The sequence below is a fragment of the Osmerus eperlanus genome, chromosome 14 (genome assembly GCF_963692335.1).
Source record: "Osmerus eperlanus chromosome 14, fOsmEpe2.1, whole genome shotgun sequence".
Lineage (NCBI taxonomy): Eukaryota > Metazoa > Chordata > Actinopteri > Osmeriformes > Osmeridae > Osmerus > Osmerus eperlanus.
Window position 1 is genome coordinate 7,244,718 of NC_085031.1, and position 27,364 is coordinate 7,272,081.

The window sequence follows — 27,364 nt, forward strand, 5'->3', positions numbered from 1 at the left end:
TTGTATACATTTAGTGAATAGTTTGAAGTGTTTTCGATTTCTTAATTCCAATACTTTTCAAAATACAACAGAAATAAGAACAGATAAACAATGTAAGATGTTTGAACTAATATCTATAGCACCAGTGTGTGGATCTTCGTTCTCCCTGTTTAGTACGCTAATTCATTTAGATCCTGTTTGCTCATATACAAGATTGTCTCATTCTCTCTTTGTAAACAAATGTGTGCTTGCCACATACGAAGTCATGCCAAATATAGGTCAAACTCCCTTTCTGTGTTTCAGAGATGTTTATATTTAACCTTAAAATAAAATACATTTCAGCATCCAAAAAAACACAAACTATACAGTCTCTGCACATTAAAATAATCCTATCTGTACAAACTTAACTCACTTAGGAAAATGGTGCATTGTCAAATGTCTCGACAGATCAACCACACTGGAATTATTTTATGTCAAATAACACAGTGTTTGCAGCTGTTAAAATTATATCCTGTATCACATTTAGCTGAAGATTGATTTTAGGGCTGAATGATGCTCCTTACCCTGCGTGATAGTGCAGTTTAGGTGTAGTGGCATAGGGATGTCAGGTGGCTGAGCGCTTAGGGAATCGGGCTAGTAATCAGAAGGTTGCCAGTTCGATCACCAGCCGTGCCAAATGACTTTGTGTCCTTGGACAAGGCACTTCACCCTACTTGCCTCGGGGGAATGTCCCTGTACTTACTCTGGATAAGAGCGTCTGCTAAATGACTAAATGTAATATGGGTTGTGTGTCCATCCTTTCTTTCCAGTACGCAAGCATTTAAATGAAACTGATATTAAAACAAACCAAGTAGACATTGACGTGGGGTAATGGGTGTCAGTGTTTTATCCCATTGTCTCATGTAGGAAGATCCACCTATTAGATCTGTTATCCCACACTGTTTCATCGCAAATGCATTGCCTGTTCTGTACACCATTGCTTTGTTGTGACCTTTACCAAACCTCTCTTTTATTAGATGAGACAAAATTATGAAACAAAATGGCACCACTGGGCCAATAACATATCCACACCAGCAGAGGGCAGCAGTCCTTTTCACGCTTTCTCACCCTCCTTTTCAGCCAGACCCATATAGTCAGTTGCCCTAGCAACGTCTAGCGCACCTGCCTGCGGTGCTCTACAATCAGTTTGCATAATTATCCATCTGTAAACCGACAATGTACGGCAATGATCAGATCAGGCGTTCCTCTGGAGGAACCTTGAGCATGCTGTCCATCTCCAGACGTGCCCCGGCAACTTCTTGGGAACTGGGGCTGTAGGCACCCTCAGATTGCCGTTTCTTGCGGGCAGTCATCACCATGATGGTCAGGCCGATGACCACCAGGAGAATGCAGAGACAGACTAGAGGTATGGCAATTACCAGCCAGGGCACTCGCTCTTTTTGAGCTTGTTTCTGTGGGGAGATAAGAGAAGACAGGGTATTTTAGAGGTTATGTAAATGTGATTCATTAGGGTTTAGATGGAATATCATACAGGTAATTGGAAATAAATTTGTGGCATATAAGGAATCACAGCATAGGACTACGCAGGCGTTGAGACGACTTACATTTGTATCGCAAGTTGGACTGTTGAAGCCAGTAGGGCAAATACAAAGAAACCTGTTGAGGCGATCCAGACAGGTGCCCCCGTTCTGACAGGGGTTTGAGCCACACTCGTTCACTTCTGTCTCACACCTGAGCATAAAACACATGACAGTCTTTACTGATCATAGAAAATCAGCTGTCATGGATCATTTTTAATTACTTGTCCCTCTTTTCTAGGTATCATGCTGCTCTGCAGGCACAGGAAGCATTTGAGAAAATTGCTGATGATGAACTGAAATATATTTTGTAGGGGTTAATAATCGTACCTGTCCCCTTCGAAGCCTGGCATACAGGTGCAGTTTGCACCCCACAAACCATCATGACAGATTCCATCGTTGTCACATTGGACATCATCGCATTGCAAAGGGGGATAGGGCCATCTGAAGGGAAATTAAGAACATGATGTATTAAATATACACAAAGCTTTACAGCTGACGCATGGTTAAAAAAAAGGGGCTATAATATATAAATTGCAGGTGTTAAATATTAAGTATTACTTAATTTAAAAGGATGGTGAACTGAAACTGTGAGCTTTACTTATTACTTACTGGCAAAGTGGACCACTGAAGTCATCCGGGCAGTTACAGGTGTAGTGGTTCACTTTGTCCTCACAAGTCCCCCCGTTTTGGCATTTGTGTTCCTTACAGTCATCCACATTCTCTTCACAATGCAATCCTTCATATCCAGCATGGCACTCGCACTCAAAACCCGCCAGCAAATCTTTACAGCCTCCGTAAACACAAGGGCCGGAGACACACTCGTCCGTGTCTACCTCACAATGCTCTCCCTCCCAACCCGGGGCACATAGGCAGCCAACAAGATTAAAGAGATCCTTGCATGTTGCTCCGTTCTGGCAAAGGTCCAAATGGCATACAGGTGAACTGGTACAGCCCATGTGAATTTCCCCCTCTCCAATTTTGTGGAAGCGGGTCAGCTGAGGAGGGTCAAAGTTGTCCAAAAATGGGAGATAGACCCCGCCCACTCGAACGACGCCCAAGCAACCAATGAAACTCTCTGCCAGAACCACCACGGCTTTGTCCTTGTTCAGGAAGTGAAGACTTTCAGTGACTTCTGGGGTACTGCTGGCATCTGTGATCCCGTCCACTGTAATCACCCAATGGGATGCCTCACTCTCAGGCTCCACCATGGACACATGCACTCTGTGCCAATTACCATCTGCCACTCTTCGCACCCCAGAGAACATCAGGGCTTCAACGCTGTTCCCGCTGTGGATCTCCACCTGAACCGATGAGTCCACCAGACCCACCATCAGCAGCTCTGGCCCGTGGGAAGCACGTAGCAGAACAGCGTTCTCTGAGCGAGTACGAAGCTCCAAGTACACGCTGGTCACTGGGGATGCCAGGGAACCCTCAGCGCTGTACTGCACTGGGTTATTCTCAAATGTGGCGTTGGACACACCTGAGGGTTTTCAAAAATACTTTAGGTTAAAAATAAGAAACTGACTTTTTATTTGGGTGCTTTCATAATTTTTGTACATTAGTGCTATTCCTCTAAAATGGTTTGATGATTCATTCTTTTTTATTATTTCAATCAGGACAGTGTTAAATTAATTCGGGCAGGTGGATTATTTAAATTGTTTTTTATTAAACGTGACACCTGCCACTGTAATAAAGAGTGTTGGGAAATGATTATAATTTTTTTGTTTAATTTTCTTATTACTGATTCGGCTGAAAGTAATCAATTGTTTGTCCTTACATTCATATCCATCAGTCAGGTCCACACACTGGCTCCCCATGATACAGGGGTCGCTCACACACCACACGTGTGTCTCGCAAGTCTGTCCTGTAAAACTCTCAGGACACGAACATGCAAAGTCATTCCAGGTGATGGTGCACTCGCCTCCATTGTGACATGGTTCCACCTAAAGAGCAAAAATAATGAACAAGAAACAAAATTGACACAAAAACTGTAACATTGAGCAAGTACACGGCTGTGTCACCGCTGATGAATGACTACAAATAGTTACGGTGGTTGACCATAGGCATATGTTATATATTTAAATATAGTTCTACCTCGCAGGTGTTATCGCTTATACATCCGGTCTCAACGTTTTCCGCCCCACTTGGTAAGTACACCAGTCCCTCTGAGTTGTTGAGCGAAGTATTCCACGCGTCCACATCAAGATGCACCTTGTCCAGACGCAGATCCTGCAGGCAGCCTTTAAAGTGTCCCCCCCAGGCCACCGAGTCATCATCCCCAGGAAGACCACCTACGTACGCCAGGTCCCCACTCAGCACCTCCACCTCGGGCACCACACCTATACTGTAGCGTAGCCCCTCGTGTTTGAAGTAAACTTGTCCGTGATGGACCTCCACCTCCAGAAGCTGCTTGTCACCCGTGGTCACGAAGCTGGGCGCTGTCAAGGCAGAGCTCTCGGGCAGAGACTTCACGAGAACTCTCCCCATCCCCAGGTAGACAGAGAAGTAGGGCTCCATGGGGCCATCCCCACCCTCACTGGGCCTCCTCAGCTGGAAGAGGAGGCCGTCAGGCTTGAGTGAACGGAGGAAGAAGGAGACACTGAAGTTGGCGCCATGGCTCTCGACGATGTCATAGGCACTGTAGCTGGCGGTGTCCTCGTGGCTGTACGTCCATGCAGGGAACTCTGTCAGAGGTATAACAGGATGGTTTATGGTTTAGATCATGTGGTCTTGTCATGCAAGGAAGCAGTATGAATTATGTTGGTTGTATGAACAAGTCTAGTCGATAAAGCTTACCTTCAGAGCAGCTGTGGCCGTAGTGTGGCCGGTAGCAGTCACAGCGGGAGCTGGTCCACAGGTCCACACAGTGGCCGCGGTTGTTGCAGGGGTCTTGCTCACACCACTCTGTCTTGCTACACCCAATGTCCATCTCATGTGCATCGTTGTTCTGGAGGTTCTGAGGCAGGACAGGCTTGGAGTCAATGAAAAGGTCCTCCATACATCCAATGAACCCGGCACCACTCATGGTAAGCTCCAAAAACTCCTTTGGAGCCCCACCCACATAAACATGAGTAAAAGCCTCTGAGGGATGGAAGTATGGGCCTTCAGTGCCACCGTCCTCTACAGTGCATCCTTCAGCGTGGCACCCTGGCCCCTTCACGATCAATAGTAAGCCCTCTTCCTCACTCAACCACACTTCAGCATCTCTCCAGTCCCCGTCACTCGCCAACCTGGGGAACGTGACCTCCAGCTCGGCTTCCTCTGAGAACGCCTTTGCGTGAAGACTTCCCCCTACGAGCTCAAGCAGGAGATGGTTCTCCATGTCCCCTCTGTAGAAGAGGAGCATGTCAGGCAGGGTTGTCCGGAAGCGTAGACTCACACCTGATCCGTGGTGCTTGTGGTGCTTTGCTTCCCTTCGTTTGCGCTCTTCCACAACGACTTCAATTAATACAAATCCGGGAGTGGAGAAGGAGAACGTGGTTGGGGTTGAGCAGAGGTCATTGAAGAAGCCATGAGGGCAGAGACAGGTGTGGGTGTGTTCTCCGTATTCAAACCAGGGCAGGCAGGTGGCGCCATTCTGGCATTCGTGGTCCATGCAGCCCAGGAGCTGAACGTCACAATGGTGACCGCCCCAGGGGAGCACATCCGGCTCCACCTCGGGACAGTGACAGGTGAAGTCTGCCACGCCGTCCTCGCACCAGGCACCGTTCTGGCATGGCTGGCTTTCGCACTCGTCGATGTTTACTTCACAAATTTCGCCTGTAAAACAGAGGTTGATTACGATGTGGGATCCAAAGGTGTGTCTGTCTTTAGAAGTCTTTAGAAGGTCTTTAGAAGCCAGAAAAGCATTCTTTTATATTTAGGCTTAGTGAAAGGACTTACCTGTAAATCCGTCTGCACACATGCAGGTGTACTCGTTGACCTGGTCCACACAAGTGCCTCCATTGTGGCATGGATCAGACTCACACTCATCAATGTTCACAGTACAGTTCTCCCCTGAGAGGAAGTTAAGAAACAATCCACATAACCTATTGATTAGTAAGTGTGTAAGTAGTAAGTCATATCAACCTTATTATTACTACAAAGGGCACTGTTCCAAGATTGGAAGTCATTATGTTTTCCTCGAAATTTTTTTGAAATTCACCTGCAAAGCCTGGCTGACACTGGCATATGTAGCCTGAAGCCTCTGCAAAGTTGAACTCCCAGTCTGTCTCCCAGTGAGAGGGGTCAGAACGCTCGAAACACTCCCCTTCGTTCTCACATGGCACCTCCGCACATTCGTCGATGTCGATCTCACAGTTTTCCCCCATGTAACCTATCAGACACATGACAGTGGGAACTACCTGAGTGGTTCCTTTGAGCTGAAAACATTCCACAGATTTAAGCTCAACAGAAATATGCATTTCGGAAGCAGCTGCTGCTTCTGCACAATTGTATTTGTTTTCCATTTTATTTTGAGGTTGAGTGAGAGGTACAATGGATTACTGTACCTGGCCAACAGAGACAGGTATACTCTTTGACTCCCTCCAAACAGGTGCCACCGTGCTGACAAGGGTCTGAAGCACACTCAAGGATGTCCTCCTCACAATGGTTCCCAACAAACCCTGTGTCACTGCAGTCACACTCGTAGCTGTTGGAAATGGTGGACTGTCAATGTACAATACTAAATGCAAACAGGACTATAAATGTTACATAAACAGGATATAGTACAGAATGGAATACTTGTTTATACACATCTTGTCAATCAATCAGAAGGGCTCATCATAGATCTAACCCAGATTAATTATATTACAGACCAAGCTTTATGTTGTCTCTACAGTAGGTCACTGATATGCATCTGCTCATATGTATTATCATTTTGCTATGGGATTACACTAGCTACCAAACCTGCAACGACAGGTTCTGAAGTCACACAAGGACACAAGTTCGCTTGAGTAAGACGAGACAAATACAGAAGCTTTAAGTCAGTACCTGTCTACCATGTCATGGCAGACTGCTCCGTTTTGGCAGGGCTCGCTGGCACACTCGTCAATGTCAATCTCACAGTCAATGCCCTCAAACCCTTGCTGACACTCGCAGGTATACAGGCCAATGAGGTCATGGCAGGTGGCTTCATTTTGGCAGGGATCCGACTCACATTCATTTATCTCCACTTCACAGTTCACCTCTGGAGTGGATAAAGAAGGAGAGGATGAATGAGAGGGATTTAGAAAGGACCAGGCCTGGTGATGGATGTGTGGTTAAAGTACCTCTGAGAGGATGTGGCTACACTGTGATGTTGTGTACTATGTATTGTAGCTAATCCTCACTGTATCATACTTAATGGATATCAAGATAAAAAAATATTCAAGACTGTCACTAAAATCATTCACTATCTCTTTCCTTAATCTATGATGGACTCAGTCTTCCCATTTTACTGGGGAATCCCCACTGGCACAATCAGACTGACAAAGGAATGCATTATAAGTGACCTTCCCCACCCCAACTGGAGATAACAATGACATTTCCCAGACATAGACCAGGCCTGCTAGGAAAAGAAGAGAGTGTGAGAAAGGGAGGAGTGGTGGGCTGTTTTCCTTTCTTATCTGACAGGTTGAGCTGAAGATTAGATGCCTCTATCAATCAGCATGTATTCGTATGCACTTAAAATACCCTCCGTGTTCCATCTGATGAAGAAACAGACATTGTAGAACGAATATGTCTGGAACAGAAACGCTGGGAGGACAGCGATATCAGGAAGTCTTCACATCTTCGGCTTACCTGTAAACCCTACGAGGCACTCGCACTCGTATCGGTCCTTCTCGTTAATACAGGTTCCGTTGTTCTCGCAAGGGTGCGAAGCACACTCGTTGATGTCAATCTCACAGTTGTAACCCTGGAAACCTGGGACGCAGAAACAGTGGTACTCTGCGTCTCCGTCCATACAAATGGCCCCATTTTGACATGGGTGGGACATACACTCATCGACATCCTCTTCGCAGTGCTCCCCTTCGTAACCAGGTGCACACTCGCACTCATAGCCTTCAGGTAACAGTTTACAGAACCCGTTGTTCTGGCATGGTTTGTCCACGCAGTCCGTGACGTGCGTCTGGCAGTCTTCTCCCCCGTACCCGGAGGGACAGCGACAGAAGTAGCTGTTCAGCTGGTCAATGCATTCAGAATGGGGCTCAAAGCAAGGGTTGCTGTGGCATTCGTCTATTTCTTCAGTGCAGTTCACCCCGGTGAACCCGTCCGGGCAGATGCAGTGATGTTCCGTGGTGCCTGGAGTGCTGGTACAGTTGACGCAAGACGCAAACAAGCAAGAGTCATAGAGTTCATCACAGTCCTTGCCCATGTAGCGGACCCCCTCCTGGTTGCAGAGGCAGGCGTAATCGTCCATGGTGTCCACACAGGCAGCACCGTTCTGGCAAGGCCCCGACAGGCACTTCTCAGAACTGGCCGAACAAAATATTCCTGTGGACAAGAAGATAATAGGGTTGTGATAAGTTGAGGATCTATAAAACCATCTACATGGGGCCCCTTCACATAAAGATGAACTTTGGTTGAGCAGACAGACTAGCTGGTGCAATACTGTCAACCAAGTCCAAATGTACCTGTTCAAAATAAGTAAACCAGGACAAAAGTTATATCCCTGTACTCATCCTGGTATGTGTATTAAATACAACCCAAATTGACAAATCTGGCTCAACTGACTCGATTCCAGATTTGATAGGGATGTTGAGTGCATGATTAACTCCCTACAAACTGTCCTTTTCTTTCTTTCTCTATCCATCCCTCTTTTAGTCACTGTATATTAAAACAAACCAACAAATACCCTTAGGACAATTGAGCAACGACTGATTGATAGGCAACTATCTAAAGCAAAATTTTGTAGTCATTATTATGCTTATGCACAAACAAAAAAACAAAAAATCCCTTTGTGTAAGCAGATATGTGATATTAATTGTTTGAAAATTTGACAGATAAGGTTCATGTGGCAGACAACTATACAAGCAGGGCTAAGCTCATTCTGTAGGTCACTAGCCATTGCTGAACCTGAGCTAATACCACAGTTTTCCCATTCAAAACCTTATTGGCTGCATTTTTCCTGTAGAAATGTGGTCAAGGACCTACATTTGTTCCTCAAATCCTGGTGAATGAACACAGACTAATTTATTGGCAGCATGGTTGCACACATTCCAATTAAAATTACATTTGACATTAAGGATTGAACATTCATCTATTATCATAGGAAATTGTCAGACAGTTGAGGCTCTGTCTGTGGATAAGAATGAATGGAATCAAACCCTAGAAAAGGGAGAACACGGTTAAGGGTTTCTGTCCATTCTTTATCCCCCCCCCCCCCCCCCCCCCATTAACCAAAGGACTAAGCCATTTGTGGAATCAGTCCACATTCCACAGATCCGGCCAACTCCAGTACCCCTTCTCCCCATTCACCCCCCATCCCCCTCTAGACTCACATCCCACTTTGATCAGTGTTGTGCTCCCAGATTCTCATTCAACCAGAAGATATTAACGATGAAGGGGAGTAGGGGAGGGCAGGGCAGGGGAGGAAGGGAGGGAGGTGTGCAGGGTTAGAGAGAGAGGGAGAGAGAGAGGCGTGAATGTGAGGAGACAGATGATGTTTGTTGTGCAAAACGCAGGGCATAGAGAAGTTCTGCAGGTTGTCCTGTTTTGAAGATGGACAGCCAGTATGTCACGCAGCCTCATCCTACAACAGTGCTTGGAGCTCCTGCACGTAGTTTGTGTATGGCCGCTCCTTTTATAGCTTTGTCTGACAGATGGCCTTAGACATAAGCTGTTAACACCCCTTGGACCTTCCACTGTCACCTGACAAACACATTACCAGTGAGGTGACTAGCAAGATTGGCAACAGTCAACCATAGTACCATTGTGTGGTAAGCTGCGGATCTCAATGAAGCCCAAGAGGAGCGAGAGATAAAAAGTCACTTTATGCGATTGCCAAAACCCACCCTTACTATACTGGACTCGATTACAAGAGGTTCAAGAGCTACTTTGGAAAACAGAGTCGCAAGGTGACAACTAGTCACAAACCATTTCATCAAAATGTAACCTCCAGGGCAAGAGAAATCCCTGAGCAGATTGTAAGCTAGCTAACGTTCTATCACAACAGATGTAGCTTATAGCTTGATCTGAACCAGAGACGATGAGCACATGGCTCAGCAAGCTTAGAGTGTTTGTCGCAAACACCATCCATGCACACAGTTGTGGTCCAGAAACAGACCTCAGAGTTGACTCAAAGAGAAGCTCCAGGGGGCTTCCTGAAGATGCTGTGTGACTGTTGTGTTTTGATTCACCCAGTTGTCTTAAACGTCCACACAAAGATGACTAATTAGAAATGTACAAACCTGCTGCCTGAAACCCTCAGATACCAGAAAGCTACCAAAGCAATTACTCTTTCTCTGTTTCTTTTACCCTGCCCCCAAGTCTGGGAAATACACTCATGAACACATGACTGAACCCTCCCTCCCTAAACACACACAAGCCCTCTAACCTCCCTGTGTCCAGCAGAGTGGTGTTTCCATGGTAATTCTAAAAGTTATGTAGTGGGGTTTAGGGAGAGCTGACAACCTCCCCAGACCTCCCCTCCTCTACCACCTCTCTTGTCAGAGTAAAGGATGTTGGGATTGATCAGGTCATTCTTCAATATCTTATACTTAACTAAAGTTTGTAAAGTGTGTTGAGTGTCTCTTCTGGTCTACTTCCAAGTGACCATCTGTACACAAACTTAACTAAAGACTTAAGGCAGTGGGTAAAATACGGTTCGGAAACAACATAATCTTATTTTAGATACAGATTTATTGCTCAGGACATGTACTTTAGAGCATGTGAGGTGGATGCCAATTCAAGCTGCTTTACCTCACTACCCTGACATGGCCCAGTCATGGACAAACATTACTGAAGGTCACCAGAAGGCATGTTGTTGCTTTCATTTCTGGTCTGATCGGTTCCCTGCCTCTTGGCAGTCTTGGCAAGCCACTCAATACAGTGGATTACTGAATGGCATTAACCACCTACAAACCTACACCTACCCCTATAAACATTAGGGGGTGTGTGGACTAAGACTTGGTGGTTGAGTTATGGTCACTTGGCATGTGAAAGGAAGGTACGAAATGGGAAGACATATCATTTGCCAGCACAGGATTCTTCCCAATGTTAAGTTCATTCACATTCATTTACAGCACTCTTTGGTCATGGTCTGGAGGTTCATATAGGTTTTCTTTGCTGATTTCCTTTTTCTGAAAAAAGTGTTCATGACTCTCACATAGTCGCAACAATCTGTTGTGAACTTGGAATTTACAAGAAACCAATATATTTTCGTGGTCACAGCTAAAAAACAACACTGCAATGAAAACACTTTCTGTATCCTTTTTTGAATCCTTAAAAACACATGTCACTTACAAACCTCCAAAGAAAGTCAAGTATTTAGCTAAATCCTCATACAACTAATGGGGTATCCTCCATCTCTTTTCTCTCCCTGTCCTTTCTTTCCAGTGCCTATCTGACCTCGACAGCCTTTCTCTACTCTAATCTCTTTGGGCCAATCGCTTTGCTCCTCTAAGCTCTTAGCAATGCTACCAACATAGAGAACTACTGGTCAGCAGTTACACAAACATACACAAGTAGGACCACGTTCATATTCTTGTTCAGGTGGGCCCATCTAACCCAGTTACTGATTTTGGCCAGACAGACAGCTCTACGAGCCTTGATGGTTCCACATCTCTTCAGGTTCATATTGATTGAGCCCACTGTGGTGCTGTCAACTTTCATTGCTTCAGCATTTTCATAGCCTTGTTCAGATCGATTCCTCAACACAATTCTATCTCGAAGGACTGGAGAGATAATATTACTTGATTGCTTGGTTTTTGCCCTGATGTGCAACTGAAGACCTGTTTACATGCTGTAGTGACTTTTATGGCTGATCTCAGACTTCTCAGACTAATTACAGCTTATACACTCTGATTCATTCTTGCAAACGGACAATGCAATTCTTCCACACACACATACACACACATACACACTCAAGCTCTTACAGAGCAGCCAGAATAGACAGCTATCTTCCACACCTGTTTTATCTCCACTCAACAACTCTGACAGACTGCAGAGGTTCTAACCTTGCTGCTTGACACATCCCTGCTCTACCGTACCTACCCCCCCTACCTCCCCCCCCTCCACACACACACACACACACCACTACGCATCCCAAATTGAGCTTTTCTGCCACTCTGTGCAAATAAGAAAATATTCAAGATTGCTTTATTTGTCCCAAGGGAAATGTTTCTTGGACATAAAGGTTGTCACATAAAATTACATCCAATTACAGTGCAGGAATAACCAAACAAATGTAGACTTAAGTGCATTTAAGTACATGCAACACAGCCCCTCGTTTTCACACCCTCTTTATGTCCTGAGTTTAGGAGATTCACTAACACAGGGAAATAAAGTAGCGCAATATACAAAATACAATGAAAGTATGCCTCAAAAGATTTTCATACACACAACTCAGCCAAACTTTTAATTTCCTTTTAAAGAAATATTTTCACTCGTTTTTATTGGTTGGAAGGGCAAACCATAACTAAAATGAGCAACGGGCACAGATCTTTATAGATCCGTTTTGATTGAGGTTGAAAAGTATGCATAGGCATTTACTGTTCTTTTTGTATTTTGCTTAATTTCACATCAGGTGCCTAACTAATCATATTGATTATCTTACGCAAAATTACAGAACGATCTTACACTTTGCACTGTTGAGAAGTTGTTTGGCCAGACGGCACGATCTTTCTATTCTAGTTGAAATCGCTTGAGATCGAGGCTGGGGTTGGCCTACCCACTTAATCGTGATTCATATTTCTGTGTCCCTGGTGTAAGTTTATAAGTATCACAAACGACAAACACAACGTTTAAAAAAAGTAAGAAAATAGTTTTAGTGTGCCTGCATGATAGAGGATTTCTGAAGCATGCATCATGTCTGGGGGTGGGGTGGATGACGACGACGATGACAAGTCTTCCAGGTTCAGTCATCTACATTTTTGCCATATCTTTTCACAAATAGAAAACGGCTTATGTTGTTGCCCAACATCTCTGACTACCCTCCCGGTCACAGAGGGCCTATGCCTTCACCTTGTTGAGGGAACTCAGACACTGCTTGCCACTCTCCTTATTATCTGATAACACTGTCAAGACCCAGAGAGAGAAGGCAGGAGAGACCGCCAATGACATCTGACAGGACCTATCTCTTCTCTCTCCTTTTCTGTTTGCTCCTCTCTGTGAGGTCACCTCGGGGGAGGACAGGTCAATGGGTGACAGAGATGGGTTATAAAGACCAAATCGTTTTTTTTCTGATTACTCTCTTTTTCTGGCTCTGGACCACAATTGGCAATCTAACCACCACCCCCATATGCCTTCTTGTGCACACACACACACACACACACACACACTGCTAGGTGATAGAATGGCATTGTTTATGTGTGATGGAGCTGAGATATTAGATGTAAGATTGTTTGTTCTAGTAACACTTTATCTCTCTCCTCCCTTGTAAACCCATGTGATGGGGAAAGTCCTTAGCTAATGGAAGGAGAGATAATCATTTGTATGTGTGCAAGTGACCATTCCTAATCAGATACCAGGGGGTCTCACAGTCCAACGAGGAGGCTAGGAGGCTACCAAGCTAACGAGATGCCAACCACCAACTCAGTACTTTGGTAATTAACTCTAATCAATGGGCTCTTTTGATAGACTGCATTTCCAATCAATCATTTGGGCTTTCCTTGTGAATTCTGTAACCCCTTTTGATTCAAAGGCTGTGAGTGGAGGGTTTTCATCACTGACTTCAGTTTTGGCATGCCTGTGTAACTATGCATGTACAACATGACAAGGACATCAGGCTCCAATACAGGCTAGTTAACTGTCTGTGACAGAGCAGTCTCTGACAGGGATAAGGCTTCAAATGTTGCTCACTGCTTTTCTCCACTAAAATGATTAAATATAAAGTGTGTCCTTGCAATGGTCAAAATCAATAGACTATCCCCAAAAAATCTGGACTTCCCAAACAACGGTTTTACTTTGAGCGCTTTTATCTTCAGCTTTAAACAACTCTTCTTTAATTAGCAAATATTCATCTGACAAGGTCCCATATCAGCAAAGCAATAATGTTGTTTTCAAGAGATTCATCTTGAATGTTAATCTTTTTCTCAGAGCCCTGTCCAATAATGCCGGGCGTAGTCCGGGCAGCGTTGTCATGGTTATGTGCAACAATGGACACCCACCCCCAGCTCTTCTGTTTGAGACTCTTTCAAATGGGGGTTGTGGGTGGGGTGTGTAGTGGTGGTGTTGAGGACCCCTTGTTGTAAAGAGTTAGCTCTGGCGTCGTTGGGAAATTATTTCTGAAGAGGTAAAACTATTATGTGTGAGTTACGTGTGAGCAAATAAAAAGTTTGTCAAACAGTGTTGGACTAAGAGATCTAAGTTGCACAATTTAGACTATGCCCGATTTTGTATTTTTTCCGAGGCATTTGAATTAAATAAATGTAATCAATATTTTTGGTCTGAAACTCATTTCTGACCTCCTGTCATGCAACTAAGCAAAACTTTGCGTTGGCCTATTCTCTTTCAAATTGTGCAGGATTCTTTAAATGCCTCCTAATTGTTTGAAGTTGGTACATACACTGGTACACGGTGTTCACATCCTTTCATTTACTAATTCAGTCCAATTAACTTGTTGTTTTCTCAGAAAAGGGATTACAAGCTGCCAACAAACAGGCTACAAACTAGCAAGCGGTTGCATTTGTTCTTGTCTGGCAGCTTATTGCCATTTTTATCCAGAGTCCTCAATCACATTCAGAAATTACTCCTACATAATATTAGTTTACAACAAGAATCTACTTAATGTAGATCATTTGTAAATATCCTTACCCCACTTGAACATCATCATGGTCAGCAAAACCGTCTTGAGATTTAAATGAACTCTTCCAAACTCCATCATTAAGCAGGTGACCTGAAGTTCTCCAAGAACACCAAGGAAAATACATGAAAGGAAAAAATCATATAAAAAGTACCCGTCTTGGCATCCTGCAGTTTAGCAAGCACCTTGTGTGTATCCCCTGTGTGGTGCAGTTGACATACTACAAGCAGTCAGTGCTTTGTAACTCATGAGAGCAACATTAGCCTGGACAGAGCCTGGACCAGAGTGGAGGGAGAGAGCAGGAAAACATGGAGTCATAGAAGGGTTAGAGGGAGGGAAGGAGGATTCTCATCCCTTTCACAAACTAACCTCATGTCTTTTAGAGCTCATTCTTCTCAACAATGATGATTTTGAGAAGTGTGTTTGGTATGTAGGTGAAATTGTAGGGACATATTTGGGATATTCATAGATTGGATTGTGAAATTAGGAATTCAACAAATACCCTAATAATAGTTGCTAAAGATGTGACATTTTCATATGAAATCCTAGTTGAGGGTTATCTTCATTAAACATGATTATTCACAAATATATTGAATATCTAAGGCTAATAGTCTATATTTAAGAGTAATATTCAATCCAATTCTGGGGGTTTGTAAAGGGATAGGGGGAGATACTACCATTGGTGGCTCAACTTGATCCTCTGAGCAGTATTAGTAGAGTCCAGTCCAGGTTTTAGCAGCTGTCTCATTAGCATCCTCAGCTGCCTGATGGCTTCTTTGTGAGTGTGTGCGGAGCTTATCCCTGAGCTGTACAGCACCTAGCCTAGCGAGCAGTAATGGCCCCACCACGCTGCTGGGTCCCAGGGCTCACCCACACCCATTGTACCACCAGCCGACTGTCGTCACACAACGTCGTTGGCACAGCAGAAGACTGTGTTTGTGTCAAGTGAGTATACAGTAGTGCTATATCAAATAGGCCTCAGAGTTATGTATGTTTGTCTTAATCTGGTGTGAACATATTTATTTCTATACATTTATGTGTAACAGATACATTGTCCAACAGACAGACATCAATTAATTTCCTTACATCAAGCCTCCCTAAACTATAGGGGATGAGTCACAATCCCTCCTTCCCCCTCTGTAACACACACTGAACAGTCTTCCAGTAGGAGTAGCCCCCACACTCTATATGACCAATACACTTCCAAATGACAGCATCTGTTACTGAAAACGGAGTGGGGTGTTGACATTGATTGGACACAACATCTTAATTTACATATATTTTTCAGGGGACAAAATGTATGATTACTGGCCACTCCCCGTTGAGTTATGAATGTATGGGTCAGGCAAGGAGACTCTACTCTTCCATAGGTGAAACTCCTTGGAATAAACTTCAGAATGATTTTAAATTGGAAATTGACAAATTAAACAAAAACATGTGTTAATTAATTGGAATATTTATTTGCAGTTGAATGTGTTTTCATTTAGGATTGTTTTTTGTTGATAGTTTACAGTTTTTTGTCATTTTAGCTATTTTTGTTTTTGCAAAACTTCTTGCAAAATAGAGATTGTTTCTTAATGGTACATCATGCATAATTAAAGTAGGTGATTATCAGGATAAATAAAAGACACAATGACGCAGGCATGTTGCATATCAGTTGAATTACAAACCTCACTGTCAGAACAATGACACAGTGTTCTGTGTGGGATCCTAATTTGGAGCTACACAGCTCTGTTTCAAAAATTGTCTCACTGTTTTCAGTTCCCTGAATGCAAAATGTACCGAAACAAGATATGACGCATGCTGACATTCATAGGGAAGTGTGTGTTTGTCAAGCATTTGCCTGACTCGTCCTTCTTTAATCAGGAATAGATATCACAGGCTCGTGTGAAAACTAAATAACTGGTCCACTGTGCTTTTTTAGGCTGAGATTCAAACCAAAACTCTGTGTCAATGTTATTAACCACCAGGAATTTAAACACACACACACAAATAACTTTAAAGCTCTATTATGTAGGTTTATCAGGCAAAAAATTCATAGTTCACAAACAAAAACATTTACTTCAAAGGTTTTACATGCTGTTCATATCAATCACCAAAGCAGATGTGTCTATTTGCTGCAAAGTGGAAAGGTTCAGAGGGGTGTACTGTATTAGGACTGGAGGCCAGTTAAGGTCTGCTAAACCTCTGCTGGCAATGGTGGGGGTCAACCAGCTCAGGTCTGCGATGCAGCTTCGGGATGTCTATGAGAGTAACGTAAACAAACAAAAGTGTACGTGGTTTTAAAGTAGAGCCTACTTATCTGCTTCATAATCATATTACAATTGTCACAGGGAGCATACAGGAATCTTTATTTAATATCACAGTACTCCAGTATTACTAACCATTGGCAGACAGATTGTGTTAAAAGGTCATGTTTAAATCCCTTACCCCCATGTGTTGATATCATATAAGCACCATTGTTATGACCCTTGGAAGTCCACACCTCCGCTTTTCCCTATATAAGAGCTCAAGGCAATTTGTCCCCAATCTACCCAGGGATTGGATGACAGGCCAGTTACGGGCTGGTGAGTGGACAACGCTGATTTAATCACTGGGGCCATGGCATCTAATTAGCCACCTCTCAAAGAGGGTTGTTAAAGGATCTGCAGTTTAGATGTTATGTAGGAAGACAATAGTAAATGAACTGACAATGCCACAGTGCGTCTAAATATATGAAAGATGGGTGTCTGAAATGGAACCCTTTTGTTTGTAATTAATCCAATGATTGTTGTGTTTGGTTTGTACCTTGGTTAGTGTTAAACTAGTGTTTTCATAAACACACAAGAACAGCCATAGTGCAACAGGACAAGATGTCCCTGTGGTTCCCAGCAGGAACATATGGTCATGACGAGGACAGACATGTTCTGTGGCTATTTCATAGATACATTATTTGATACATTAATCAACAGCAAACAGCATCAGATAATGGTCAAATGTAAGACTGCTCAGGTTGTGGGAAGCAGATTCCATGCTATGTATCTTGAAAGGCAATGATAAAGCAGATGCGGTAGTATTTCATCTTGTATACTGATATTTTATCTAGTTTATCCTTTTAATTTAAAATAAATATTAATGGTAAGCATAATTGTAACAATACTTTTCATAGAGATAGGTATCTTATATTAACATGTGACATTCAAGCCGTTAAGATAAGTAACTATAATCTATAAAGACCCGTTGATAACATAGCTTGGAAGTCAAAAATTCACAGAAAGTTCCAGAATCCTGGAAGTTTTTATATTTTAGAGTTGGGTAACTTTGGTAAGTGGATTGTAGCACCACCTATTGTCAGATCAGGGTAAAACTCATGTCCAGTTTCAGCAAGCACATAGTATATACAGATATGTCCATAAATATTTGGAAACTGAAGTTTTGTTATTTTGGCTGTTTTCCCAAACATATTCAAGTTACAGTTGAATAATGAATATAGGCTTACCTTCATTTTGAAGGTATACACATCCAATATGAAAGGGTTTTGGAATTACAGCTCTAATACATAGCCCCCTTTTTCCCAAGGGACCAACGGCAATTGGATAATGGACAAATGGATTTACTTAGCTATACTAAGCACACATTTATTATTTTTCATTCAAACCTGTAGTGCCTCAATAAATGCCCCAAAACAAGTGATAACAAAATGTGACTATATACTGAGGGACTGTGCATCCGAGTTTATTTAGTGTAACCATCCTACAAAAAACAAGGATTGCATACACGGCATATACTTGGTGCAGTTCCATGATTATGCTAAATTATAAACTGTAAAAAAGGAACAAAAACAAGAGGAAACTATCATTCAGGGATGGCAATCACTGTCTCCTGATGGGTCATTAGAAGTCTGTGTGTAATACTTCCAGGCCATAGGGATGTAGTACCAAACTAAAGTGGATACATCAGCTCTAAGAATTTCTTCACACCAGGGACTGGACTCCAGGCCAGAAAAGCATATCCTTCTCCAACCTCAGGTCCTTGAAGCAGTACTGGGAAGGAGTTGGTTTTCAGAATGAAGGCTCTACCTCGCATTGTGGATGCCAAAGTGAAGAGTAGTCCAGTTTAACCTTTCAGATTTCTGATAGACAGCAAGGGAATATTTTCTCAACAGGAAGTAATTTAAATTGAAAGGGACCCAAGTCAACTTTAAATCCCCATCTTATTCAAAACACCCTGTCAAACTCTGTTTGGCTGGTGGTGGCAGGGTTCCTATTTTGATTGGCTGGCTGCTGGGGCATGTGACCTCTCCGTCTGGGTGGGGCCAGGTATTCAAACATGGAGGTGTTGTGTGTGGAGAGCATGTTCTTAAGATCGGAGGGCATGGGGTCGGACCAGAAGAAGTCGTGGTTGAGAGCATCGTCGCTGTCTGTTCGCTGGGAAGGGTCTAGCACCAGTAGTTTGTCAATGAGGTCCAGAGCATAGGGATCCTTCACATAGGCTTTGAGTCTGTCTTTAACTTTCCTCTTCTGGCCTTTGGGGAGCTCCATTTTCTGATACAGCTCGTATTTCTTGTCCACACCTGGCCATACCTGATTAGAGTGGGAATATGGACCTGGTTAGGGACTGTATGACAAGACAGTTGGTGTATGTTTGTGTACATGGTGCATAATTGTGTCCATGCGTTCTCTTCTCACCTCTGCCGTGATTGAGCCACACAGCTGACTGATGAGCGTGAGCTGGTGCTGTTCTGTATTGCCCTGCATGATGGGGCTCCGTGTCCACATCTCTGCCATGATGCATCCTGCTCCCCACAGGTCAATGGGGGGCCCGTAGTCTCGCTCACCTACCAAAAAACAAACCTTCTGATTAGGCACAGGCTCTTATTGCTGGAATGTCCACCATTTACAGAAATTACCCCCCAAGCTAACTTTCTATGGAACTATTCATATGTAATCAAATATTATTTCTGTGTATGTGTGTGTGTGTACATCTCTGACTGCCTTTCTTACCCAAGAGCAGCTCTGGAGGTCTGTACCAGAGTGTGACCACACGGTTAGTGTAGCGGTTGCCCTGGCTGTTCTTGGCCAGGCTGAAGGCTCGTGCCAGGCCAAAGTCTGCCAGCTTTAGAACGCCGTCTCTGGTGATCAGCACATTCGCTGCCTTCATGTCTCTGTGAAGGATCTGTAAATGTTGAGAAGAAAAGAGTCACCCACCTTAATATACATTGCATTCAGAAAGTATTAATATCTAAAAGATTGTAAGACACTGTCATGCATATTCATGTTTCTCATTTTAGAATTTATTACATATATATATATATATGTTACCAACTGCCATTTTCAAGCTCTTTGATCCAGCTAGTACAAATCAATGTGAGTGGACAACAGCTTGTATGTTTACCTTGTTCCTGTGGATGTAGTAAAGCCCATTGAGCAGCATCTGCATCACCTTCTTGATTTCAGCCAGTGTGAACTTCACATTGGCATTGCTCAAAAGTCCCGCCAAGTCGTGCTCACAGAAGTCAAAGACAAGGTATATACTGCCTTTGTAGCGGTTGAACTGTGTAGCTGCAAATGGAAGTAGAGTTGATGAGGCTTTAACATAATTTAACTTTTACCACTTTCAGTATCACATACATTGCATAAACTTGTGCACATAATACATTGACATGACTGCCCTCACTTAATGGCCATGCACAACCACACAGGTCATTAACAGACAAGCTGTCAATAAAAGTTGTCAAAAGGTCATAAATCCACAAACGTCATCTGCACATCTGTAACAACAGCACCAATAATGACACCCACCTTTGGTACGGCAGATCTCTATCAGATTCACAACATTCTCATGTTTCAATAGCTGCAGAATCTTTATTTCTCTCAGTGCTGTGATGGGGAACTGTGAATAAATGTGAAACAATGGCGATGAAACAATGAACAGCAAATTAAAAGGGCCATGCATGTGTCTGACTTTTACAAACAAATGTAATTACAGAGATAGAGTAAACGTATGGACTAAAGCAGCCAAATATTTTGACCTGAGCACAAGAACGAACACAAAAGCCTATTTCTTACCCCTTCTTTCTCGTTCTCCATTAGAACTTTCTTCAGTGCTACCTTCTTTCCAGTTTGTCTGTGCTTGGCTTTGAACACTTCACTGGAAAGGTAATGTTTATTGATCCGTATAAATGTCAAATAATGGGTCGCTAAGCTAGAAACACGAGTGACATAACACGTGTATTCATCACTGACACATATTTGCCTCAATTAGAATACGACGAGGTACAGTTACCTAACCAATCTTACTAAGTAACATCAATACATAGGGCCAAGCTAGACAGCTAACAAGCTAGCAACTTCTGAAGAAGCAAATGTGGGGATCTACTTCCTCGATTAGGTGTACGCGAGCTTTAACGTTGCTATCAACGGGTATTCCATGCCATTAACAGCATGCAATAAGGCAATTTTACCCAAAAGTTCCTTGGCCAATTTTAGCAAGCTTCTCATATTTGGAGAACTCGTCACAGAAAGGGAATTCAACGCCATCGTAATATTTGGACATGATGGCGGCCTCCCGGTCGGGCCTGTGGATGATAATTTTGTTTCGTTAACATGATATAATTTTCACGGATCTGCACATTTGAAGCAGACATAAATACAGTATTTTATGGAGTATATTATATTATGCAACAATGCATACATTGCGTGATAAATGAATATAAGTCATACTTTTCAGCCGCACCGGCGTTTCCACTTTTGTCTCGCTGCATCCTTGTTTGTGTGTGTTTGACGCTACAATAAAAAAGCGTTTTTCTACGGAAGCCATAAGCTACGGAAGCCTAAGAGGGCTGTAGGCCCGTCACTAGGTAGATTCGACTTCATGCAGCGCCGGCGGCGCCGACAGCCGGCTGCAGCCGGCTAACTTGAAGCTGAGAATGCCATTGGCTGCTTCGGGTCAGCCGGGCTGCGGGCGGCTGCAAGCGACGCCGGCGCTGCATGAAGTCGAACTTACCTATTTTTTTTTTCAGTAGCAGATATTGTATTCAACAGTTTCTCTCTTTTCAAAATGTTTCTCTCTAGTGGAGACATAAAAATAATAAGTTATTGTGCAAATCATATTCAGATGTTTAGCTGACGATCAAATTTGTAAGCTATTTCAATTCCCCTTTAGGCCTGCAGTAGCCTACTTTGCTATGAAATGTCGTCCAACCTGTTGAACTATGATCAAACGTACAAGGAGGACCTTAGCTCAAAATGCATTCTCATCAAAACCTTTATATTTTTATCTACAAAACGTCAACTTTATATTTAAATGAGTGCCATTAGATAGTAGCCTAAACAAATGTCCATTCACCTGAATTGTGAATGTGTTTGAACTGTACAAGGGGCCGTAACACTGTGTTTTATTTTTATTTTGGCCAAACCCAAAACTATACCCCATATGGTTTAAGGATAGCAGTAAACTGGACAGTGTAATAATATTAACCATTTTGTTGTGGTTATTTGACTCTGCTTTACATTACATTTACTAACATTAAATCAGTTATAGCATGTTACAGAATAAAGGTTTCAAATCGTACTCTGCCGTGATTATGCAAATCGGAGAAAGACAAAAAAGCCAGACCTCATGGCCAAGTCCAGTTAATGGCAAAAGAGTAGAGGAGAACAAGAAAATAGATAATATGCAGTTTTATAGCCCCAACCCAACTATCATCTATAAAGAACTACCAATCTGCCCACATATTGACTCTTATCCATCACTATAATGGACTTCAATGGGTGTGACAAGCATCCAGCAACTAAAGTCTTCAGCAAGAGGTGGGGGACAGTCTCCCAGCCTACAGTGTGATTTATGCGTCATGTTTTGCATAGATATTCAAGTAGCACATACAATTCAAACCAAACACACTTTCTTCTTACTTACAGGCCACTAAGAAGTTCAAACAACCAGTTCAGTGAGTAGGACTAACATAACATTGTGTAATGTTGCATTGTTAATAGGTATGTGGATCAGATCTCGCCCAACTCCAAATCATATGACTGTCACCTGTCTTGCTATCAAAACGCAGTCGTTTGCATCCTCCTATGATCCAGTACAATTTTTACAAACCTCCTTCTCTAAAAGTCAAAACAACTGTCTCGTGATTTGTTGCACACACCGAGAATAGAATACATTTGATTATGGAGTACTGCAGGTAGTGATGGGGTAGCGAAGCTTTGCGACGCAATACACCATTAGAAAATAGGGCAGAGGTTTAAAGTCTGCTGTGGCTACAATAAAATCCTGGATCGGAGTACAGGATCTGGAGTATCTGTTACCAACTGTTTATAAGGAAGTGACTAAGCATTCCTCCATTAGTCTGTTTTGTGTGTACAAGAGAAACATTGGAAAGCAGCATGAAAACGATTGTTCTGTTCTCGTCTCTGGTTCTGGGCTGCCTGGCTCAGAAACCTCACCCCTGCAGTAAGTAAACAAGTGTGTGTGAGAGACACCTTGCATTGGGAATATCTGCTTTCTATAAAAAAAAGGTGACCTATTACATACTTTATGGTCAAAACTTAATTCTGTTCAGTTTTAAATGCAATATGATGGTTTTTTTATTTTTACTTAGGTCAAAGAACATATTTAATGCAAATTGTGTCAGTAAAATCATTCTTAACTTCCTCCCCTAGAATCTCCACCTCTTCTGACAGGTAGCCTCTCTGTGGTGGTGAGTTTCCTAAAGGGGACTCCTTTTTGGGGGGGGGGGGGGGGGTGCCAAGACCCCTTTAATGGCATATCATTGCAACATTGTACCCTGCAAAAAGTGTAGGATACACAATATACTAAGTATATCTGTATATGGTACAATACATATGGTTGAGTCAAATAATTTACAAAATCAGACTAATTTGACTGAATTTCGACTAAACTCCAGATCGGTTACCAATGCAGCATCCTCCTGTATTTGTGTTTAAATAATTTACATTTCACAAGAATTCTAAATTAAATTCAGAATTCATCCCACACCAGTTGTTCAAATATTGGTTTATAATGACAGATTGTAACCCACCCTATTCACTACTCACAGGCTCATCATGATCTGACGGCCGGTGCCAAATATACCTATGATGCATTTGGGCAGCGTATCCGCTTCAGAGAAATTGGTTCTTACCAGAACCAGACATTCTGGATTGATGCGCTGCTGCTCTTCAGAGAGGTAATCAACAAATCTCCTCAAAACATCTGATGTTTCTCTGCTAAATCTGAGGCGAATTATGTGTGGGGGGGAAAAATACAATGATAAGCATTGCCACCCCTTTAAAGAAATGTTTTGTCAGGGTGTCATCTATAAGATCAACCATCAGAACCGCACCTGTAAGAAGGAGAAATTATGGGCAGACTTTCATCCCATGGAAGTTCCTAACAATGCAACTCTGCTGGGGCAAGTCATCTTGGGTGGTTCCTCTGGTCCAGGAGAGGGTCTTCTGGTCAATAGCTGGTATGGAGAAATGAAACGGGGTAAGAACATGAGAGTTAATGATGTGTTCTTTAGTCTCCTTTCCTCTTCTCACATCTGTGCTCTTGTTGATCTTGTGATGCTTTTGTCTACAGGGAAATACGTGAGCACAGTAACAGAATTCGGATGTTTGCCTGTCAGCACTTTATTTCACACAGAACGCACTGGATGGATATTGACAAGGTTAGTCTGCATTTATTTAGCAAAAAGCTACAACACATTTGCTACTTGTGTTAAAGGTTTTATTATATTTCTTGTGTATGTGTGGTATATCTGATTATTCCATTAGCTAATAGGATATAGTATATTAAAGGTAAATATCCATAGAGGTCTGATCTGTATTCTGTATTAATTTCCAGTTTTTTCAACATTCTCATTGGAATTGAGGACCCTCAAGATTTCTTCCCTCCTGACTTCTGTCAGGATGCAGTGTCAGACAACAAAGGAGAACCTGCTGACTTCTACAGCCTGTTTTTTGAGTAGTAACAAGAAGTTCAACAGTCTTTTATTTGTTCTCTATACTTAAACCTATGCTAATACTATTTAGATCACAATCATATATGTTCTAATTTGCTATGAAAGTCTATGAAAGTTTTATGAAGGAACAAAATGTAACTTTCATGGGAGTTTAAAGGGATGACCTGCAATGGGCATTTTTCAAGACACATGTAATCAAACACTGGGATATGTTACTATCTTCTTCCTTTAAGCTTCTATTTCCAAGCAACACTGGAATAGTTTCTGTGTCATGTGTGAAGTTGACTAAAGTTTGGAATTGCTCAATACTATTTTTGTCTGGCTTTTACACAGGCATTTTCCAGGCTGCACCCCTGATAAAACTTAAATTGCAGTCACTATAAAAAGGAATTGTATGAATAAACAGTACTGATCACAGTGACAATATTGTTGCACAGATCTCACACATTATTTTGTGTTTTGTTTTATGTTGACTGCCTTCATTTAGCCTATATACCGATGAGACATGCCTGGTTAAGACTACAACCCTTTAGTAAATCACTAGGAAAGAGGCATAGTTGTATGATATTTAATCAAATCCATTCAAAGCATTCACAAAGCAATCGCAAACAAGTGTTCTCCACCTCCTGATCTCAGGATGTGAACAGTCCAATTCAGCACAGTAGTGCCAACTAGGTTCCTATGCAGCATGTCGTGGTCTGATTTGGTAGCAGAAGTAACAAATTCCCCTCAAGTCGCCTACCTCTTGCACGCATACATCTGCAGTCACCCCCCCAAGCTCCTGACCCACTGTTTCCAACCAAAGTAGCCTGGCGTCAGGGTCCTCGTCCGAAAACTGCAGATATAACCCAGAACTTCGTAATACGCGCAGAGACTGCTTTAGAACCTGATCAGCTTTGCCTCTCCCTTCCCTGGATCTCAACAAGGCATCTGTTGTACCCTTATCTATTATTAGGTCTAGGCTTTCAGAGCCATAGTGTTGGTGGAGTTCTGTACAATCCAGTTCTAAGAATTCCAGTCTTGAATCAGGATTACGAGGTTCTGCTGCTTTGGTTCTAATTTGTTCTTGCATAAAGCGCACAGCTACTGGGGAAATATCTGCGCAGGTCACTTGCACTGCAGAGAAGGAATTATTGTATATATCAAGACCTAAGGCAGAGGTTCCGCAGCCCAAATCCAATACTTGGAAGAGAGTATTAGAGTCAGGTTTAGAATGCAGCAAGGGCAAGATAAAGTCCTGAACTGTGCCAAAACCAAAAAACCACTCAAAGTTCTTAAAGTTTGGTGTTCTGCCGCGGTTTTCAGTGTAAAACCGGTCCCACGTTGCTTTCTTATCCATGTTCTCAATTAATTCAGCTGGAGGAATAAATGAATGTGATTAAATGAAAACAATCAGCCAACATTTCTCCATTATGTCTCACATTAGATCGCTGTCGCTGATGATAAAGGTTTTTAAAAAGCTACAGGAAGTGTGATGAATGATGACGCTAAGGCAATGGTATAGCCTGTGACGTACTGGCTACGAGTTAGCAGTTCAGAATGGCATGTCTTGTCTTTATGATAATCATGCGTCTAGTTGAACGTATATTGTGTACGCAAACATACTTGTAAGTGAAGAATGGTTCCTGGAAATCACCGACACAAGCTTTCCTAACCTTCTGTATGACATTAGCAACACGTTGGACAACAACGAAGCCATGATGATGCTCGTTGAACTGCGCAAATGCGCAGGCTGCATGTGAAACGCGCATGCGCGTCAATTGGCCTAATTTATTTACCAAAATATCTGATATTGTGCAAGACCACAAACCTTGATAGGTCTATGTCCAAAATAAGGTCTACAAAAGCCTACCGACAGTAGATTAACTTTTTTTTGTAGGTACTACGGCAGTGTTGCCAGTGTCGCGCCAAGTCGGCTACTTATCCCAGCCAGGATTTGTATCACCTGGCCGCGGGAGCGCGCGTGAACGACTTTTATGCAAAAAGTATCACCAAAATGATGGGTTATGTAAATTCACAGGAGGAAAATGTATGTTACTAAATAATCTATTTCGTTATGTGTTGATTTGAGCCATGGGATAAATCATGTCTCAACAGGAGGGATGGAGATAACGAGATAGTGTTTACAGCATATGGATTTTCAAACAATTCAAGAAAGCCTAAAACATTTTTAGCGTAGGAATGGCCTACTGTGGGTTACTGTGTACAACCTTGTAGTCTACTTGTGTAAAATCCACAGACAGAAAGGCGAGAGAGGTGTCTAATCCAGCGAGAGGTCTGCTGTAGCCTATGACCTAAAATCAGGAGACTGGATTCTGGTGACGGATTTGAAACGAGGTGGTCCCCAGGTGGATGGGGTCATCCCTGACTAGTTTCAGAGGTGATAGTCGAGGAGATAGCATGGTACACGTGAGTCATTGCAAATCGTGCATTTTGTTTGATAGCCGCAAACAAAGGAAACGCGTTCTGCGTCAAATCAAGGAAAATCCGAGCTGTGCCTATAGTACAGTTCGTTGAGGTTGACGCTTGCAATTTATCGACGAAGCTACATTGCCTAAAAGACGATTACACATACATAACTGAAGAAGACAATCTTGTCATCGATTTAGATTACTTGGAACAGAAATGGAACATAATGTTAATCTTTACCAAGTATTGCACAGAGTCGATGAATCTCAAGGAAGTTTTATGACTTGCGGCCGGCCTGCAAGGAGACAAGTAGCCATGGTGCTAAAATGTTCTAACCAATCTGGTTGGTCTTCAACCAATCTTCAAAGTTAAAAAAACAGAACTGGAACTCTGGAAACTGGAAGTTTGATGCAAAGTGTTTATTGGTCTTCAAGGTGAAAACAAAATACCAACAAACATGAGCTGATCCCGGGATCACACTGGTCTTTTACTCTCCAGGCATGCACTTATGTATATGCCCATGTC

At 42.7% G+C, this 27,364-nt stretch overlaps 4 protein-coding genes across 4 annotated transcripts; 1 reads left to right on the forward strand and 3 right to left on the reverse strand.

The window, feature by feature from the left end:
- Positions 1 to 772: 772 nt before the first annotated feature.
- Positions 773 to 14,716, reverse strand: crb2a (crumbs cell polarity complex component 2a). The gene is made up of 13 exons (XM_062478596.1): positions 14,493 to 14,716; positions 7,320 to 8,012; positions 6,531 to 6,726; positions 6,050 to 6,189; positions 5,704 to 5,874; positions 5,442 to 5,555; positions 4,356 to 5,318; positions 3,654 to 4,243; positions 3,337 to 3,502; positions 2,169 to 3,039; positions 1,887 to 2,000; positions 1,584 to 1,710; positions 773 to 1,430 (listed from the first exon to the last, which is right to left on the reverse strand). The coding sequence occupies exons 1-13, from the start codon at positions 14,560 to 14,562 to the stop codon at positions 1,209 to 1,211; spliced, it is 4,437 nt and encodes a 1,478-aa protein (XP_062334580.1). The 5' UTR covers positions 14,563 to 14,716; the 3' UTR covers positions 773 to 1,208.
- Positions 14,717 to 18,179: 3,463 nt separating this feature from the next.
- Positions 18,180 to 21,316, reverse strand: cdk9 (cyclin-dependent kinase 9 (CDC2-related kinase)). The gene is made up of 8 exons (XM_062478274.1): positions 21,183 to 21,316; positions 20,924 to 21,037; positions 20,529 to 20,610; positions 20,262 to 20,352; positions 19,855 to 20,021; positions 19,464 to 19,635; positions 19,149 to 19,297; positions 18,180 to 19,043 (listed from the first exon to the last, which is right to left on the reverse strand). The coding sequence occupies exons 1-8, from the start codon at positions 21,221 to 21,223 to the stop codon at positions 18,678 to 18,680; spliced, it is 1,182 nt and encodes a 393-aa protein (XP_062334258.1). The 5' UTR covers positions 21,224 to 21,316; the 3' UTR covers positions 18,180 to 18,677.
- Positions 21,317 to 22,724: 1,408 nt separating this feature from the next.
- epdl1 (ependymin-like 1) lies at positions 22,725 to 24,856 on the forward strand. The gene is made up of 6 exons (XM_062477408.1): positions 22,725 to 22,917; positions 23,127 to 23,164; positions 23,525 to 23,653; positions 23,775 to 23,955; positions 24,049 to 24,136; positions 24,313 to 24,856. Exons 1-6 carry the CDS (start codon positions 22,851 to 22,853, stop codon positions 24,434 to 24,436), a joined length of 627 nt encoding a protein of 208 aa, XP_062333392.1. The 5' UTR covers positions 22,725 to 22,850; the 3' UTR covers positions 24,437 to 24,856.
- cskmt (citrate synthase lysine methyltransferase) lies at positions 24,620 to 26,191 on the reverse strand. The gene is made up of 2 exons (XM_062477407.1): positions 26,036 to 26,191; positions 24,620 to 25,786 (listed from the first exon to the last, which is right to left on the reverse strand). Exons 1-2 carry the CDS (start codon positions 26,166 to 26,168, stop codon positions 25,110 to 25,112), a joined length of 810 nt encoding a protein of 269 aa, XP_062333391.1. The 5' UTR covers positions 26,169 to 26,191; the 3' UTR covers positions 24,620 to 25,109.
- Positions 26,192 to 27,364: the final 1,173 nt, after the last annotated feature.

Coding starts and splice junctions, on each gene's coding strand:
- crb2a (XM_062478596.1), bottom strand. CDS start 14,562: ATGATGGAGTTTGGAAGAGTTCATTTAAATCTCAAGACGGTTTTGCTG. Junction 5,319..5,441: donor GTGTGCAGACGGATTTACAG/GTAAGTCCTTTC, acceptor TCTGTTTTACAG/GCGAAATTTGTGAAGTAAAC. Junction 3,503..3,653: donor TAAGCGATAACACCTGCGAG/GTAGAACTATAT, acceptor TTTGCTCTTTAG/GTGGAACCATGTCACAATGG.
- cdk9 (XM_062478274.1), bottom strand. CDS start 21,223: ATGCAGCGAGACAAAAGTGGAAACGCCGGTGCGGCTGAAAA. Junction 21,038..21,182: donor AACGCCGGTGCGGCTGAAAA/GTATGACTTATA, acceptor TATCATCCACAG/GCCCGACCGGGAGGCCGCCA. Junction 20,353..20,528: donor TGGAGAACGAGAAAGAAGGG/GTAAGAAATAGG, acceptor ATTTATTCACAG/TTCCCCATCACAGCACTGAG.
- epdl1 (XM_062477408.1), top strand. CDS start 22,851: ATGAAAACGATTGTTCTGTTCTCGTCTCTGGTTCTGGGCTGCCTGGCT. Junction 23,654..23,774: donor CGCTGCTGCTCTTCAGAGAG/GTAATCAACAAA, acceptor ATGTTTTGTCAG/GGTGTCATCTATAAGATCAA. Junction 24,137..24,312: donor ACTGGATGGATATTGACAAG/GTTAGTCTGCAT, acceptor ATTAATTTCCAG/TTTTTTCAACATTCTCATTG.
- cskmt (XM_062477407.1), bottom strand. CDS start 26,168: ATGCAGCCTGCGCATTTGCGCAGTTCAACGAGCATCATCATGGCTTCG. Junction 25,787..26,035: donor GAACCATTCTTCACTTACAA/GTATGTTTGCGT, acceptor TTATTCCTCCAG/CTGAATTAATTGAGAACATG.